The sequence below is a fragment of the Varanus komodoensis genome, unplaced genomic scaffold (genome assembly GCF_004798865.1).
Source record: "Varanus komodoensis strain SLA01 unplaced genomic scaffold, ASM479886v1 scaffold1, whole genome shotgun sequence".
In the NCBI taxonomy this organism is placed as follows: domain Eukaryota; kingdom Metazoa; phylum Chordata; class Lepidosauria; order Squamata; family Varanidae; genus Varanus; species Varanus komodoensis.
In genome coordinates this window covers 122,948,281-122,963,173 of record NW_025335268.1, presented here as the reverse complement: position 1 = coordinate 122,963,173, position 14,893 = coordinate 122,948,281, and the positions used below count along the sequence as shown (strand labels likewise).

General features: G+C 42.5%; 1 protein-coding gene across 4 annotated transcripts in view; it reads right to left on the bottom strand.

The window, feature by feature from the left end:
* Positions 1-380: 380 nt before the first annotated feature.
* The window catches only part of BRPF3 (bromodomain and PHD finger containing 3), a 47,694-nt gene continuing 33,181 nt past the window's right edge, over positions 381-14,893 (bottom strand). For 3 of the 4 annotated variants that reach the window (XM_044443743.1, XM_044443752.1, XM_044443770.1), the window contains 5 exons: positions 13,618-13,714; positions 10,474-10,571; positions 8,411-8,508; positions 3,273-3,427; positions 381-2,821 (listed from right to left, as the gene is read on the bottom strand). In XM_044443743.1, the coding sequence (XP_044299678.1) occupies positions 2,638-2,821; positions 3,273-3,427; positions 8,411-8,508; positions 10,474-10,571; positions 13,618-13,714 (632 nt within the window). In that variant the 3' untranslated portion in view covers positions 381-2,637. The remainder of the gene's footprint in view (positions 2,822-3,272; positions 3,428-8,410; positions 8,509-10,473; positions 10,572-13,617; positions 13,715-14,893) is intronic. The other variant, XM_044443762.1, reaches the window with a different exon arrangement.

Genomic DNA, 14,893 nt, shown 5'->3' with positions numbered 1-14,893 from the left:
GTACTTATCCATAAGCTTGAACTTTCAGAGTAGTCTGAAAGTCCATCCTTTCAAACATTAATTGGTGTCAATTTGGGAAGGGGGGGGGATCCCATGTGCATAACATCACAGGCCAAATGCTCCTATTACATCCATTTTCCTTGGCATAAAATGCCTTCACAGATTTAAACTCCCCATCTCCCCATATAGTTTCGAGATGCCCAGCTACCTATAACTTTCAATTTCTCAACATTCTGCCACAGATGAAATTCAAATATAATGAGGAAAAAGAAATTCCAAGGTGAAATACTTTGGGACTTACGAAAGTTGGCAAATGGTTACATTTCAGAGTCCAAGGGTCAACCAGAAGCTCTCCTCAGATTAAGGAAATTCAATCAACATTTTACATTAGAACATTTATTTCTCAGAGAGAAAATATAGTTTCAGACAGTCAGATTATAGTAGGTAAAATTAGCATTTTTTTTCTTTACAAGCATAGATTTTTATTACCTCTTATACCATCTGATATAAACAGTTCTAGAAAGCAAATATACTCACTTTCTACAATAAATAGAGCCATCTGTGCTTTACAGCAGACTGACAGGTCACGTTTAGGTCCCATAGCAACAGCAGAATATTAGCCCATTCAAATCGTTAAAATGTAATTTTTAAAAAATGAAAAAAGTAAAATGCAAGATCTTAAAACAGTTATACATAGGTCACAAGTCCACAGCTGAGCTACACTCTGGGAAAAGTGTATGTTGCTTTAAATTAATTACACTGTGTGCATACAAAAGACCCAGCAACACAACTGAGGACTTAAGAATGGTAACAATTGGCCTGAATAATTTAGAATACTATTTTACAACTATGTACACATGTTCCTTCCATAGCCACACTCTTCAGGCATTATTGACTATTTAAAAAAAGATTCCTCTTCATCATCTTTATATGTTACAGATATTTCCCATAAAGTGTGGTTTTATGTCCCAATATATAAGATGTGGTACTTTTCAAAACAGTAAACCACATAGAAATGGCAGTGATTTTTCCCCATTAACATTTTGTTCCACAATCTCTTTAGTATGAAAAAATAAAATAATAAAAATGAGTTTAAAAGAGAAAAAGGGCAATCTTTTCAAACTACAATCTTGCTCTGCTCCTTTGGTTTATAACACTTAAAAAGAAAAGACATCAAAATGTAGATAAAATATTTCTGATCTGAATTTTGATTTATCAACTTGCAAACTTCAGCTCTCCCTGCTTTCCCAATACATGCAAGTTTTAAAAAATTGGATTCCCTAAGGAGTTGTGCTCTATTTTTAACAGATCCCAATAACAGAAGCTTACGGAACACAAACACAAATGGCAAAATATTTCTGGGAAAGCAAAGAATGAAAGTGCAACGTGGTGTGGGGAGCATGAAGACAAGACAACATTTTGACTCAACCCCAAACAAAACAGAGCAATTTTCCAGGAGAAAGAGGAACTGTGGTTTCACATGGATGCCCTGATCCAAAGCCACATATTTCAACGGAGATATGGCACTCTAAGCAAGCAGATAAAGCTGGAGAGCACAGTGCGCCACCTGCACTGAGCCGCACAATAGCCCCCCTCTAGGTGGAGGCGGAGTGCACATGGAAGCAGGTTTCTACACACAGGGTATCCCCTCTATAGGCTGCTTCAGCTTCCAGCAGTCAAACGAGGCAGCAGCTACTCAGCCATAATTCAGTTACACACTCCCCCTGAACTGGGGTAATGGGCCAAATGTTCTCCAAACCACAAAAGGTGGTGCTTTCCCCATGCCCTAATAAACCCCAGTATCTAATGCCCAGCGGGTTAGGTGGTTTCTAACGAATTTTAAGAATACTGTTTTGTTTCTGTTTCAACAATGTATTAACTTGACACTGAAATGCAAAAACAACATCATAAATGTAATCACACAAAATGTTCCACAAGTAATTTCTTCTTCATATTTAAAGCTTTGAGCATGTAAGTGTGCATGAGGGGAAAGGGGAAGACTCACCAAAATATCATCTCGATCTTTTTTGCCAGTACGATCTAACATTAAAACTTATATAAACCTAGGTATGAAATTTCTAAACTAGGCTGTAAATCTTATAAAGGTAGTAGGGGCAAATGAGTGTTTTTAAAAATAACATGAAAAGCGATGGTGAATACTACTGTAAATTTGGCACACAAGAGTCATCAGGAGGAGACTGAGGCAGGCTCCAGAGAATTCTTCAGGACTAGTTGAATACTGAAAATATGACCGACTTGCGAGGTTTCCAGTCCAATCAGCAAGCAGCTCTGTTTCTGAGGCCTAAGCTTCTGCCAAGGCCACAGCATTGCAGTGCAGTGGCTCCTGGCATCATCTTATCAGTCAAAGCATTTCATTACTACTTCTGCTGGATCTTCAGTGGACATATTCAGAAGGAACCCAGACAGGCATTTTGGCACATATCAGGTATTTTACAGGAGCGTTCCCAACGGAAAGAAACAGTGCTTCTCTGCTACGAGCACAACCACCTTCACCTGCTTCTGTGCAAAGGGCAACTCTCCCACTAATTAGTGCACCCCAAGACCTTTTGTGCCTTTAGATGAAGACATTCTCTCCAGGAATAGCAGAAAGGGCAGAGTAGACTCCAGCTTCAGTCTCTACAGGTAATTTGGTGTGACAAAAGGATGGTCTCCCCGAACGCGACTCATATGGATCATGGCCCGGTCATACGCAACCTGGACAGACTTGCGAATGCTGGTTTTCCGTCCCTCCATCATCTTTAATTTATCCACTGTGTCATCTACTCCAAGGGGAAGAACTTTTTCCCGTGGAAGCCACTGCCTGCAGTTCAAAGGCACATATACAGACAAAAGTTATTTATGAAGAGTATAAAGAATGCAAGAAAATATATTTCTGGTGGCCTTGAGTGGTAGTTCTCTCTCAAACTGCATGGATCTGCCCAGTTTCCAAATTTATAGAAATAGTTGTTGTTATTCATTTTGACTGGGCAGAAAACTCTCCAAGAAACATCAGTACGTTTGATGAATAGTATTGCAAGATGCACCCTCTCCAGCAGAGGGAAGTTGTGTATTGGCTTTGCTTGGTTCTGAAACAAACAGAAGGCCTTTTCATCATTCATTGGAAGAAAGAAGAACTGTAAGCCTATCATGTAGTCACATACTCTGGTATTCTCCTGAAATCTCCTGAGTGCTTAAATATTTAGCTGTAAATGCATTCGAGTAACACCCTGATACAAAAAGGTTACTTTCTTTAGCCCTTGGTATTTACTTACCACGTCCTCTTGTTGTCAAAGAAAAGGACAAGGAAAAGCTTTTCTCCAGTCTCTGCTTGTTTCTGCTCCCCTAACTTCAAAACCTCCAGCGGAGGGACAGGGATTGGGACTCCATTGTGCAGGAGGCCCTCCCGTGGCATTTCAGGATCAATTATCTGAAAACACAAAATGGATAGGTAAAACTCCAGAGGCTCATTGCAGACCTCGGAAATTCAGTCCAAAGATACAGTCCTTTGGTAGTGCCTGAGGACACTGGAGAGAAGGTGGGAAGGCATCTAATGCATGATGGTAGGATGGGAATTGAGTTAAAATGCAATTAACCAAACAAGTTTCACAACCATCTGAGCATTTAGACCAGATCTAGTGTGTAGTCAAGGGAACCGTGAAGAAGAAAGAGTTAGTAGGGGTAGCACAATATGACTAATTATCTAATATGTACAGTAGGGCAGAGCCCAGCAGTGATAAGATGAATGGAAGCCTTTGCAGCAAAATGCTTCAGAAAAAGCTTTGAACAACTATAAAGACATCACAGCTCATGTGTACTCTGCATTTCTGTTTGTCCAGGGTACTAATTTAAAGTAACACATGAGGAAGATGAAAACCCTTTAACAGCAAGCGAGAGAGATTCACTGTAGAACTTCTCCTCACACTGCACTCTACCCCTTTGCTAAAGTTATCAACAAGTTACAGCCTAGAAAACACATGGTAAACTTTTCTTTATGGCTCAGTACTGACAGATTCCCACTTGTGGGCATAAATGAGAAAGACCTGTGTGTCACTGTTGTCAACACAGGGTGTGGTCCAACGCATGTTTAGACCGAAAAAGGCTTGCTGAGGCCTAAGTGGAGTTATAGGTCTTTCTTCAGTCTAAACTTGTATAGGACTGGGCCTTCAAAGTGTTTCAGAACATTGTTATTCAAATGACACTAATCCATCCTTGCTGATCCACCATTGAGTTTGATAGATCTTGCACTAGTTGTATTCAGCTACAGACCTTTGGATTCAAGGCCTTTATCACAGCCATAGCTGGATCATAATTAGAGTCTAGAAATTACAATATTTGGGTATCTATATGTGTGTGGGGGGGGCAGGATTTGCTAACCCCCTTCTTTTCTTTCCATAGTTGGGGATTTTTACTTGTGTTTTCTGCTGCATAAATATGTGTTCACACAATTCTTTCCCCTTATGTTAGTGGCTATATGGGCTCCTTAACTCTTCAGCATGACTACTGTAAAGAACAAATGGACTGCTTACAATGAGATATTAATATTTTTATGCTTGTCATACTTTGTGAGTTTCACATCTCATGTTGCATTCAGATCTTACAGTTAGCTACTTCGAACTTTAATTTCTGAATGTTTTTTTCTACTTAGATTTTGTTTTAGCTTTTAGATTTAGCAACCCTACACAGATTTACCTGCAGGTAGGTATCCCTGAACTCGGTTGGGGCTACTTTTACATAGTCGTGCACAGGACTAAACTACATCAAAATACTTGCTTCTGGTTACTTTTGCTTAATAGGAAAGCAGTTCTTTTAGTGCTGAGATAGCATGTCTCTAGTTATTTTACATTTGATTTCTGTTTTTTCTTCCATGATTATACCTCTAAACATGATGATGGATAACAGTTGATTACTACATATTCTCATTTGTTTGTTTATTCATTTCCACCAAAGCACTTGAAGATGGCTAACATAAAGAACCAGAAACCTTCCTTATCAGCATGAAATGGGAAAGTGGAAAGTATCCCATAAGGCAGGGAAGCAACCATCACCTCAAACCCCTGCTCTAGCTGGGCTGTCCCTTTCTTCTCTCCCAAGGATTTCCATCATCCACTGTGCCCTGTTCAAAGGATCCTTACAAGTTATTGTTCATATTGTGTTTAATGTTTTTATTCATGTATTTTTTAATCTTTCTTGTAAGCTGCCTTGGTTGGATTTTACTTTTATTCATATGTTATTTTCCCCATAATATACATGTGCCTTTGATTCTCTGTACTTAAACACAAGACTTAGGTTTATCTTTGTTGAATTAAATCTTCTGATTTTGACTCTACATAGCAGGCTCTCAAGATCATTTTGAATTCTGACTGTGTTTCCTGTGATGCTTGCTACCCCTTCCAGCTTTGTGCCATCTGAAAATTCGATAAGCATCCCCAACCGGGCTTTGTCCAAATTATTTATAAGCATGTTGAACAGCACAGGGTCTAGGACAGAGTTGTTTGGCTTTCTGATCAGAACTTCCCCCTGGTCTGATGCAGGGTCTTTAATGAGCATTTTGGTATAGATATGTTACCCATTTTCAATGCCCCAAGGAAGGCTGTTATTGAAATTGTTGGTAGGAGGTATTTATAAATCTCAATTACTTTTAAAACACCGGTTTGATGTTCAGTGTGTTTGTGTTGTCTCTCTTCCTTCTCTTCAGTCTAGCTTCCATCAAGTTTAAGCATAAATGCAGTTTAACCCTGTGCTGTCATCCATTCAGATCTTTTGTGTAGTACATGGTTCTATATAGTACTGTACAATTCAATGCAGTATACTTAATCCAAGCTATTTCTTACTAGAGGAGGCAGGGACAGGAAAAGCTTGCAGAGTTTGAGAAGTCATACACATAACAGTGTTTAAAATGGAAGAGATGTAGTTCCCACAGCTCTCCTTACACTGCAGTAGCAGCAATGACAGCAATAGGAAGACTTTTGTCCAGAAGATGTTTGTTTCATGCTCTCTAGTCAAGTTTCCACCAAGTACTTTAGCAATCAACAAGTGCCAAAATGCTTTTTTACTTACTTAAAAAGTGCCACAATGGGCAGGTTAGGATGAAATGTTAAGCCAGGATGGCCATGTAGCTAACCTGGGCTTAAACTAGCACCAGGGGTGTGAGGGGTGGGCGTAGAGTTTAACAATCAAGCATGGCGAGGGTCCTCAACTACCACTACCCCACTTTCCCTTGTTCCCAGTCAGAAACACTGCACTAGGCCACTGAGGGGAACAGGACAAGAGCAGTCAAAAGCAGACAATTCTAGCTGCTGTTACCCCCACCCCATCCCACCCCGTGGTCCTGGCAATGCTGGCAGGGAAACTGGAGGGGGGGGGGTAAGAACTGAAGGAAGGGTGACCCAGTGTCCCAACCTGGACTTTGGTACAGGACAGGCTCCAGCAACAGTACTGCCACCTGTCCTGTGCATCTCTTCCTAGGAAAGGACAGGCAAGGGAGATGGGAGGGAAGTAGGATGGAGCTGGCCAGAGTGACAGTCAGACAGGAAGTGCTTCCACATCTCCGGTTTCTCTACACCCAGCTTGCCTGCTTTCTCCTTCCCAAGGAGGCGGCACATGCAGCAGGCAGCAAGGGACCTGCCTTCGAAGGCAAATGCCAGTTCTGTCCATTCCTCGCCCAGCAGAGACAATGTTCTAGGGAGCACAAGTGCCACCAGGGAGCAGGAGAGTGCTAGGGAGCTGATGCCTCCCCTGGCAGAGCCAGCTGTGACTGCCTTCCTCCCTGCTCCTCTCTTTTCCCAGCACGGAAGCGGGGAAATAAGTCAGGGGCTGCGGAGGCACTCCGCCTGCCTTCCTCGGAAAAAAGATGAGTAGAACAGTTGGTTCCCCACTGCTGCAGTAGATAGGACCCAGTCACTTGGCCTCATTTGCTTGTGAGGAAGGAAGACCAAACAGCAGGCTCTTCCACTGTTCCTGCCAATGCCAGAGGCAAAATGGAACTGCCTGTGAGCACTCCTGTTCTCCTGCCAGCATCAGCAGGATGCATGGAAGTGGGCACTCTGCTGGTTGTCACCAGCTAGGGTTGCTTGGTTAGAATGCAACTTTTTCTGCCCATGAGACCCTTCTAATTTTGGGCTTGATCATGGCCTAATGTGTTCTCCAGGGTTGGACAACACTCTAAGCCACAGAGGGCTTTCTAAACCCACGGAGAAGCCGTGGGCACTTGAGGTGGTTTATAACCTACCCCAAGGAAATAGTTCACATAACATGCTAAGCCATCCCCCAATACCTTAGCATGCTGTGTGAACCCAGACAAAAAGAGTTTGCACTTTCGCTTGCAGAATACCTCGCATACATCCATGTCAATGAAATCTATTTCAGTTCCAGGTTGTAGTACAATCAAGTATTGCACAGTCCTGAGACATTTGCATAGGACGGGATATAAATATGAATAAATAAATAATTATAAAAGTGAGCAGTGGTGAATACTTCTGCAAGTCACTACATATCATCATGATACATCACAAGTTCAATGTAATATTTTATTGGCATATTTAATGATTAATGCAAGTTTTATTCAGAAAATGCTTTAAAATATGACTGAGGGTACCTGCATAGGCATCCTAATGGCCAGGTCTGCCGCTTTTATATCAAAAGAGGAAAATAAAGACATTAATTAGTTCACACAAAGGATGCTTCCAAACAAGCCTTTTATCAAGCAATCTCTCAACCTCATTCACCGTATTTCCAGAAGGTCCAAATGTCATCTTCAGCTTGTAAACTTTCTATGTTATCCTCCTACTGCGACTTTCTCTTTCCACAAAAACATCCATTAAGGAGCAATAGCTGCATAATGTCTTTTGATTATTAGTAATAGGAGCGGTTTATATGGAAGAACCAACAGTTAACCTTTGCATTCATATCCCTTGCTTTCAGTGATCAGCCCTGACAATTCAGAATCTTGCAATTTTTAAGTCACACATTTATTACAAAATGTGTATGTTTCCTATTCCTATTCTGTAACCACAACAAACACATTGTCATTCCAGATAATAAAAGTGCTTGCAGATGGAGGGCTCCTCACCCAACTGGAAGGCATTGTGCAGCTATTCTTTTTCCCATGAATACATTCTCTGTGGCAATAAAAAAGAGGGAAGGTGGGAAAACACAGCAGGTTTAAGTGGAAGATGATGACATCTAGAAACCAAATGAAATTCCATGAATGAGACAGAGCGATGGCACAATAAAAGCCCTGCCTGGAAGCACCCTAAGCAATACTCTGAATGAAAACATCAGTGTTTTGCACGATTCTTCCAGCAAACCTCTTCTTTCTCCAATGAGCTTCATTGTGCACTTAGCACCAGACACTAAGGTATTAAGATGTCCACCATGGAAGGAAAGCCAGTTATGAAACAGGCATACATACCAGTGCTGGGTAAGAAGGGTAGCCACGGCACTTTGCCCACACAAGCTCCAGAGGTTCTAGTTCAGTGTGCTCCTCAAACTGCATCAGCAAGTTTCTACCTAAGAAGTCACAGTAAGAACTGAATTAGATTTTCCCCTGTCAACCGCATGGATTTCTGTCCTTGAAAGTAGCTGCAGATCTATGGGTGAAGGTTAGTGTTATGACTATGAAACTGAGAAAACGTATCCTGTATCTGACATAGCATATGAATTGTAGCTAAAATAATAGGCCAGACATGCCAGTTAAAAAAGCTGCAGTAAGCAAAACAGCGCTCTGTCTTCACACTCCAGCTGGGTGACACTTCCAACTGAAAGTTGCTGCTGTCCCGAAGGCAAGCACCTGTTAGGGTGCAAGGCAGAAAAGCTTAAGCAATGGCGTTAAGCTCCCTGGTGCGTTCCGGAGCCAGGCTGTTTTGTGCAAAATGCCCTTTCTAAAGCTCCTCCCTCCAAAGTTCCCCCTTGCAGCTCTAAGTGCCCCCAACATGGGCCTGGGAAGATAGAGCCCCATGTCATGTCATTCATCAGGGCTATGGTCTCCCTGTGGGGAGCCTGGGTACTATGCAGCAATTTGCTGTGACTGAGTGCTGAGTTCACCGTGTTTTAAGCTCTGCCATGGTGCTCTGGGCAGGGCAGCTATTGTCACTGAGAGGGCAGCTATTTTCTTCACCCTCCCATTGAAGGAGCTGAGTAATATTCATTGTGCCTAGTCTGGAGCTGGTGGGAAGGTTTGCTTTCAACAGGCATATGTCCATAGACTGGAGGTGTTATGATGGCAGCAAATCTGACATTCCACTGTCATAGCAGGGTTTCTGCTGAATCCTATGGGTCTTCAGCCAGCAGATCTTTAGTACAGGTTTCCTCCCTAAACCAAGATCCATGGTAGAAACATATAAGTAAAGCCTGTATTGATCTTTACATATAAGTAAAGTCTGTATTTCAGCGCTATTGATCACAATGGCTGCCACAAAGACAGAAAGACATGCAGGAGAAAATCCCAGCTCTGCAGTAGAGAAAGGCATTTTGTATCCAGCATAAATTCTGCAATTTAATTTTGAATACATACCCACTCCAATCCTGTTGCCCACTCTGTGGATTCTCTCAGAGTGAGTGTGCAGGTCCAAAAGACAGGTGATCTCCAGGGACAACCCACCCCACAATGCCTCACTCTACCAAGACCTTTCAGAGCCAGGCATTTAACCGTGGCTGCCTCTCTGAAGAGCTGTGCCAGCCCCTTTTCTAGCCAATATGGCTCTTCAGGGAGCTTGTTCAGCCTGCAGAGTGGGTGGCCACGATGGTGATGCAGTAAGCAGGAAGGGCAAGAGAGAGGAGGCAGGCAAGAGACGGAGGAGGGGAGGAGCAATTCCAGGGAAAGGCACTGGCACAGATGCTTTCCCAGGTCGGACGGCAGGAGTTTTTCACTGGTACTGACTAAATGTGCAAAATACAGTATTTATAAGAATATGCAAATATTCAAGGTACTGAAGCTCCAGGTTAAGAGCCCTGAGTAGCCCCACTCTGAAATTTCTCTAGATACCGACAACCAATGTTTAAGCTTTTCTCTATATCTAGAGAAAAAAGAAATTCATTTATTAAAATGAAATTATCAATATGTAGTAATAATAATCAAAATAATAATATATAATTTGCCAAAACCTATCTTGCCAACAGCTGTATGATGGAACAGACTCCACCATTCACTAAGCCATAAAAGCGACAAGCCATAGATTGATATCAACAAATTATATATTTACCAAATGATCTTATGCATGATTGCTCAAAACCAAGTTGCACTGTTCAGACACCCTTACAGAAATGTGCAAAGGACTTCAGTCCCACAGTGCTGCTATATATATTTTTTTCAGAAATAAGATCCCTCGAGTTCAAAATCATTTCCTTCCAGAAAGTGGATATAGGATTGTAGCCTTAGCCTCCCTTGACACAACCAACAAGGACCAACTCCATGACTTGGTAGTCCATACTTCAGCTGTGCACTGTGCTTCAGGATCCTGCGCCCTGTCCTCTCACCTGAGCTGCTATATTCCAAGTCTCCATTCACACCATCCAGGAAAGGAACCCGAGCCAGGGCAGGTTTCCCTCGGCTACGTTTGTGTGGAGCCAAACCACTGTGAAAAAATATACATAAAGAGTAAGTGACAAAACAATGCTTAGTTTGAGTTTACTTCAAGTTGTGCCATGAAGTGAAGGAGGATATAAAGCAAAAACACAAGGGAGGCATTTTGGGTTGGTTACTGCACCACTGTGACAGTAAGTCCTTTGGGCCTGATAAATGACTTCAGCTGTTTCCTTTTGGCAAACCACCAGGCTTTGCAAGATGTGGGTAGACAGACCAGTAATTAAAGCCACACAAAGGAAAACATGCATGACCTCTTGTGAAATAATTGCTGTATGTCATGGGTAGCCTTATGAGGCTGCCTTGGTATTTTTAGGACTTGGATCAGATACAGAGGAGGAGTTGGAAATCAAGTTAACTCAAGTGCATTTTGGGGGAAACGGTTCACACATACTATGCTTCGGTGTCACCAGTATGCTGATGACACCCAACTCTGTTTCTCCTTTCCATCTCATCCCAAGGAAGCTGTATCAGTCCTAAATCAGTGTTTGTCAGCAGCAGTGGAATGGACAAGGGCAAAGCAATTGAAGTTTAGTCCAGAAAGGAAGAGGTGCTCCTGGTCAGCTGGAAGGCGGACCAGTGAATAGGGATTTAGCCTGTGCTGGATGGGGCTGCACTCCCCCTTAAGACACAGTTTTGTAGCAGGACTGATGCCCAGGTCTCGGTTGTGGCCAGGAGTGCATTTGTTCCAGCTGCACCCATTTCCTAAGCTGTCTGATTTGGCCGTGAAGACACAAGCCTTAGCCACATCCTGTCTGGATTACTGTAATGTGCTCTAATGTGGGGTTTCCTCTGAAGAGTGCTTGGACACTTCAGCTGCTTCAGAGAGCTGCTGCCAGATTGCTGACTGGGACTGGCTACAGAGAGCGCACAACTCCTCTCTTGAAACAGCTTCACTGGCTCCCAGTCAGTTTCTGGTCACACTTCAAAGTGCTGGTGATGACCGATAAAGCCCCCGACAGCTTGCATCCAGGCTATCTGAAAGACTGTATTCTCCCGTATAATAAGCCTGCCTCAGCTCTAAATCTTCTGTAGAGTCCCTTCTCTTGGTCACACCATCCTCGCAAGGTACGCTTGGCAGGAATACAGGAGAGGACCTTCTCAGTGGCTGCCCCAAAGGTCTGGAATTCCCTTTCTAGGGAAGCTTGGTTGGCATCTTCCCTGCTAGGTATCCAAAAGCAAGCAAGAAGTATTTTGTTCAAGCAGGCATTTGGGAATGGCCTGTATATTTGTGCTGAATTAGTCTTATTCTTTATATTGTTGGTTACTGTTTTTAATCTGGGTATCCATTCTATTTTAATATCTAATTGACTTAATTACATTTTAACTTGTGCATTTTAATGCTTTAATTGTATGAATTTTAATGTTGAAGCCTGCCTTCAGCCTCAGTCACTGGGAATAGATGGGACGATGATGATTTTTAATTAACTCATGAGCTACAAGTATGTGTGCCATGTATGAGCCACTTCCATTTTCCATAAACAACATACATTCAGTGAGATAATCAGAGGTTGTCAGCATTATGTGTAAACTGAAAAGAGTTTTTGAGGAGCAAACAATCCACTGGTTAATGCAGCAACAAACAACTAGTTAACCACTCGTTTGTTTTGAGGGTGATGTGTGAACACTGGATTGTTTAGCAATTCAGGTTCACACATGACACTCAAAAATTCCAATTGCGTTGACTGGAGGTTGTTTACAGAAAAGGAGAGCAGCTTGCAGGCAGTACATATCTGTGCACATAAATATCATTTAACCCACAATTTACCACTATGATGTGCAAGATGGGGCACCAGTGAGCCAGTGCAGCAGTAATGCTGGCTCTCCATGGGCCCAATGTTCAGCTAGAAGGGACAGGGCAGTGATACTCACTTGTACTGCCTAATGGTAGGGCCTTGTTATAACTAAGGGCTAGGAATTGGGGCTTTTTTAATGTGGAATTCGGATCTACACTTTACCCCTTTGCATAGACTTTCCCAAATTGGCACCTTCCAATGTTTTGGACTACAACTCCCAGCATTCCAGGTCCAATGATAGTTGAAGTCCACAACATCTGGAGGCCACCAGAGGTTGTGGAAGACTTCTATAGCCACCCATGGATCTGTGTTGGAAACAGCAAGTAGTTTACCCGAAGTAGTACTAATAACAAAATACAAAATTATGGAAGATACAGAAAAAATATGACACACGGTTAGAATATAATCAGCACCAATATACTATCTAGAATAATGCATACTGTCCAGAATACATAGGTGGGATAAATAATTCTCAAACTTGTAAACCTTGACACTGATGGAGGAGGAGGAGGCGGAGGAGGAGGAGGCAGCAGAGGCGGCAGCAACCCCAGCCACTGCTGTCAGGAATGAAAGGGATAGCAATTCTTGGCACGTGCTCCAAGGTTAGGCTGATACAGATTCCTCAGGAGACAAGGGGTTCTGGGAACCAGAATTCTCAGATGTTGCAATGAAACAAGTGGAAGGGCTTATTTCAAGGGCACCCGCCCCAAGTGTTCAGGCAGATGCTGGGAATAGGCAGGATTTACAACTGCAGGGAGAAGGCAAGGGAGAAGAACTCCTGCAGCCAGCAAAGCATGCCTGGTATGACTCCTGACCTCAAGATGCAATGTCGGGAGAGATGGGCCGACCAACTAGAGAGAGAAGAAGCTTACCCATTTCCAAAAGTACGCCAGCGAGGGAAGGGCCCAGGGGTCCTCAAGGGAATGCTGGGAAGTAGTTAAGAAGTAGTAGAATGCTGTTAATTGGGTTCAATGAACTGCTCTGTGCATGCTCAGAGCCTTATTCTTTGTTGGTTGTGCTTAATGGATGTGCATTGGAGAATAAAGAACTTTTGCCAAAGAATGATTTCTGTTTGCAAGTGTAAAGGGGAGAAAGCTGGCTTGTGACAGCTGCAACCCTACTCTATTTATGGCCACTGTGATTGATGCAAGTGACATCTCAAAGTACACACTGAAAGAAAAGACTAGAAAGTAGCAGGGGGAAGTGGGTATTCTGGGCAAGGTCTTCCAAAAGGGAGTTTACCTGCAGATGTCAAATGTGAGACCACTACCAAGGCCAGTACTGCACTCTGAGTCAGAACCGCTTTCCATATGCTTCCTGTAGCCATTGGTCACTGCTGCTGAGAAGAATGCACGTAAGAATGAGTCTAGCTGTACACATTGCTCTTAAACAAAAGCTTTAGATATCTTACAAAAGATAACAGACAGTAGACCACATTTCTACAATGTAACTAACCATGCTGTTTTCTTAATGTTTTGCTTTTTGTTTTGCTTTGCTTTGTTTTGTTAAAAGACCACATTTAAGAGAATGTATGAAATTCTCTTCTCCACTGTCTGAGCACAGACATGGTCACGATTTATCTTGCAACTGCTATGTTCAAAGAACTAGTTCAACAGATGCTCTCTTCCTCTGATACCACCATTTCCATACAATAGGCCTTAGCAGCTACTACTCATTAAGAAAGAAATATTCCTTATTCATTTCTTTTCCCTCCAGTACCTGGTAATTCCTTCAAGCCCACTGGTCAAATATTGCAGAACCCGCTTTTTAAAAAGCCCCAAACTCACTCTAGGCAAATAATGTTTTGCTTAGCAAAATATTTCAGAACTGAGTGCAGCTTTGGAAAATGTTTAGCAAGGTGCATTTTCCTGCTGGATAACTGTAAACCTCCACCCCACATTCTGAAAACCATATCTGACTCAGGATATGAGCTTCTCCACTGGAATCCAGCTGTTCTGGCACCTCTAGGAAGATTCTAGGAAGTTGTAGGGACTTCCAGTGCCACGATAGCACCAAGCTATCTGCATGCATAGCACCAAGTTAGCCTATCTGCATGCATAGCACAGCTTACTATGGCTGGACTCAGACAACATAATAACCCACACCTGAGTATGTCTCATAATAACCCATACTTGAAGGATGAGTATGTTATTGAACCATGGGTTGTTGCTGAAAGGTCAGTTACTGTGCCGCCTGAACCCAGCCATGCTAACATGCCATGATTGGTTAACTAATACCAACCATAGTTTGCAATGCAACAACCATGGTTCTCTTTATGGGTTGTTACTGGTTAATCAGCCATGGTTTGGTCACGTGATTGGGTTCAAACAACATAAGAACCCATGGTTCTGTGACAACTGATATTCCCTACTGAAACCTTTTAACTCTCTTAATTGCCTTTATTGTCTCTTAAGTCTGTCTGGTCTGTACCAGTGAGTCCCCCAGTCTCACTGAGGATACAATTGCATTTAATTTGTAAAGCTTTTCATAGCTCTACACAGTTAACACATTTACTGAA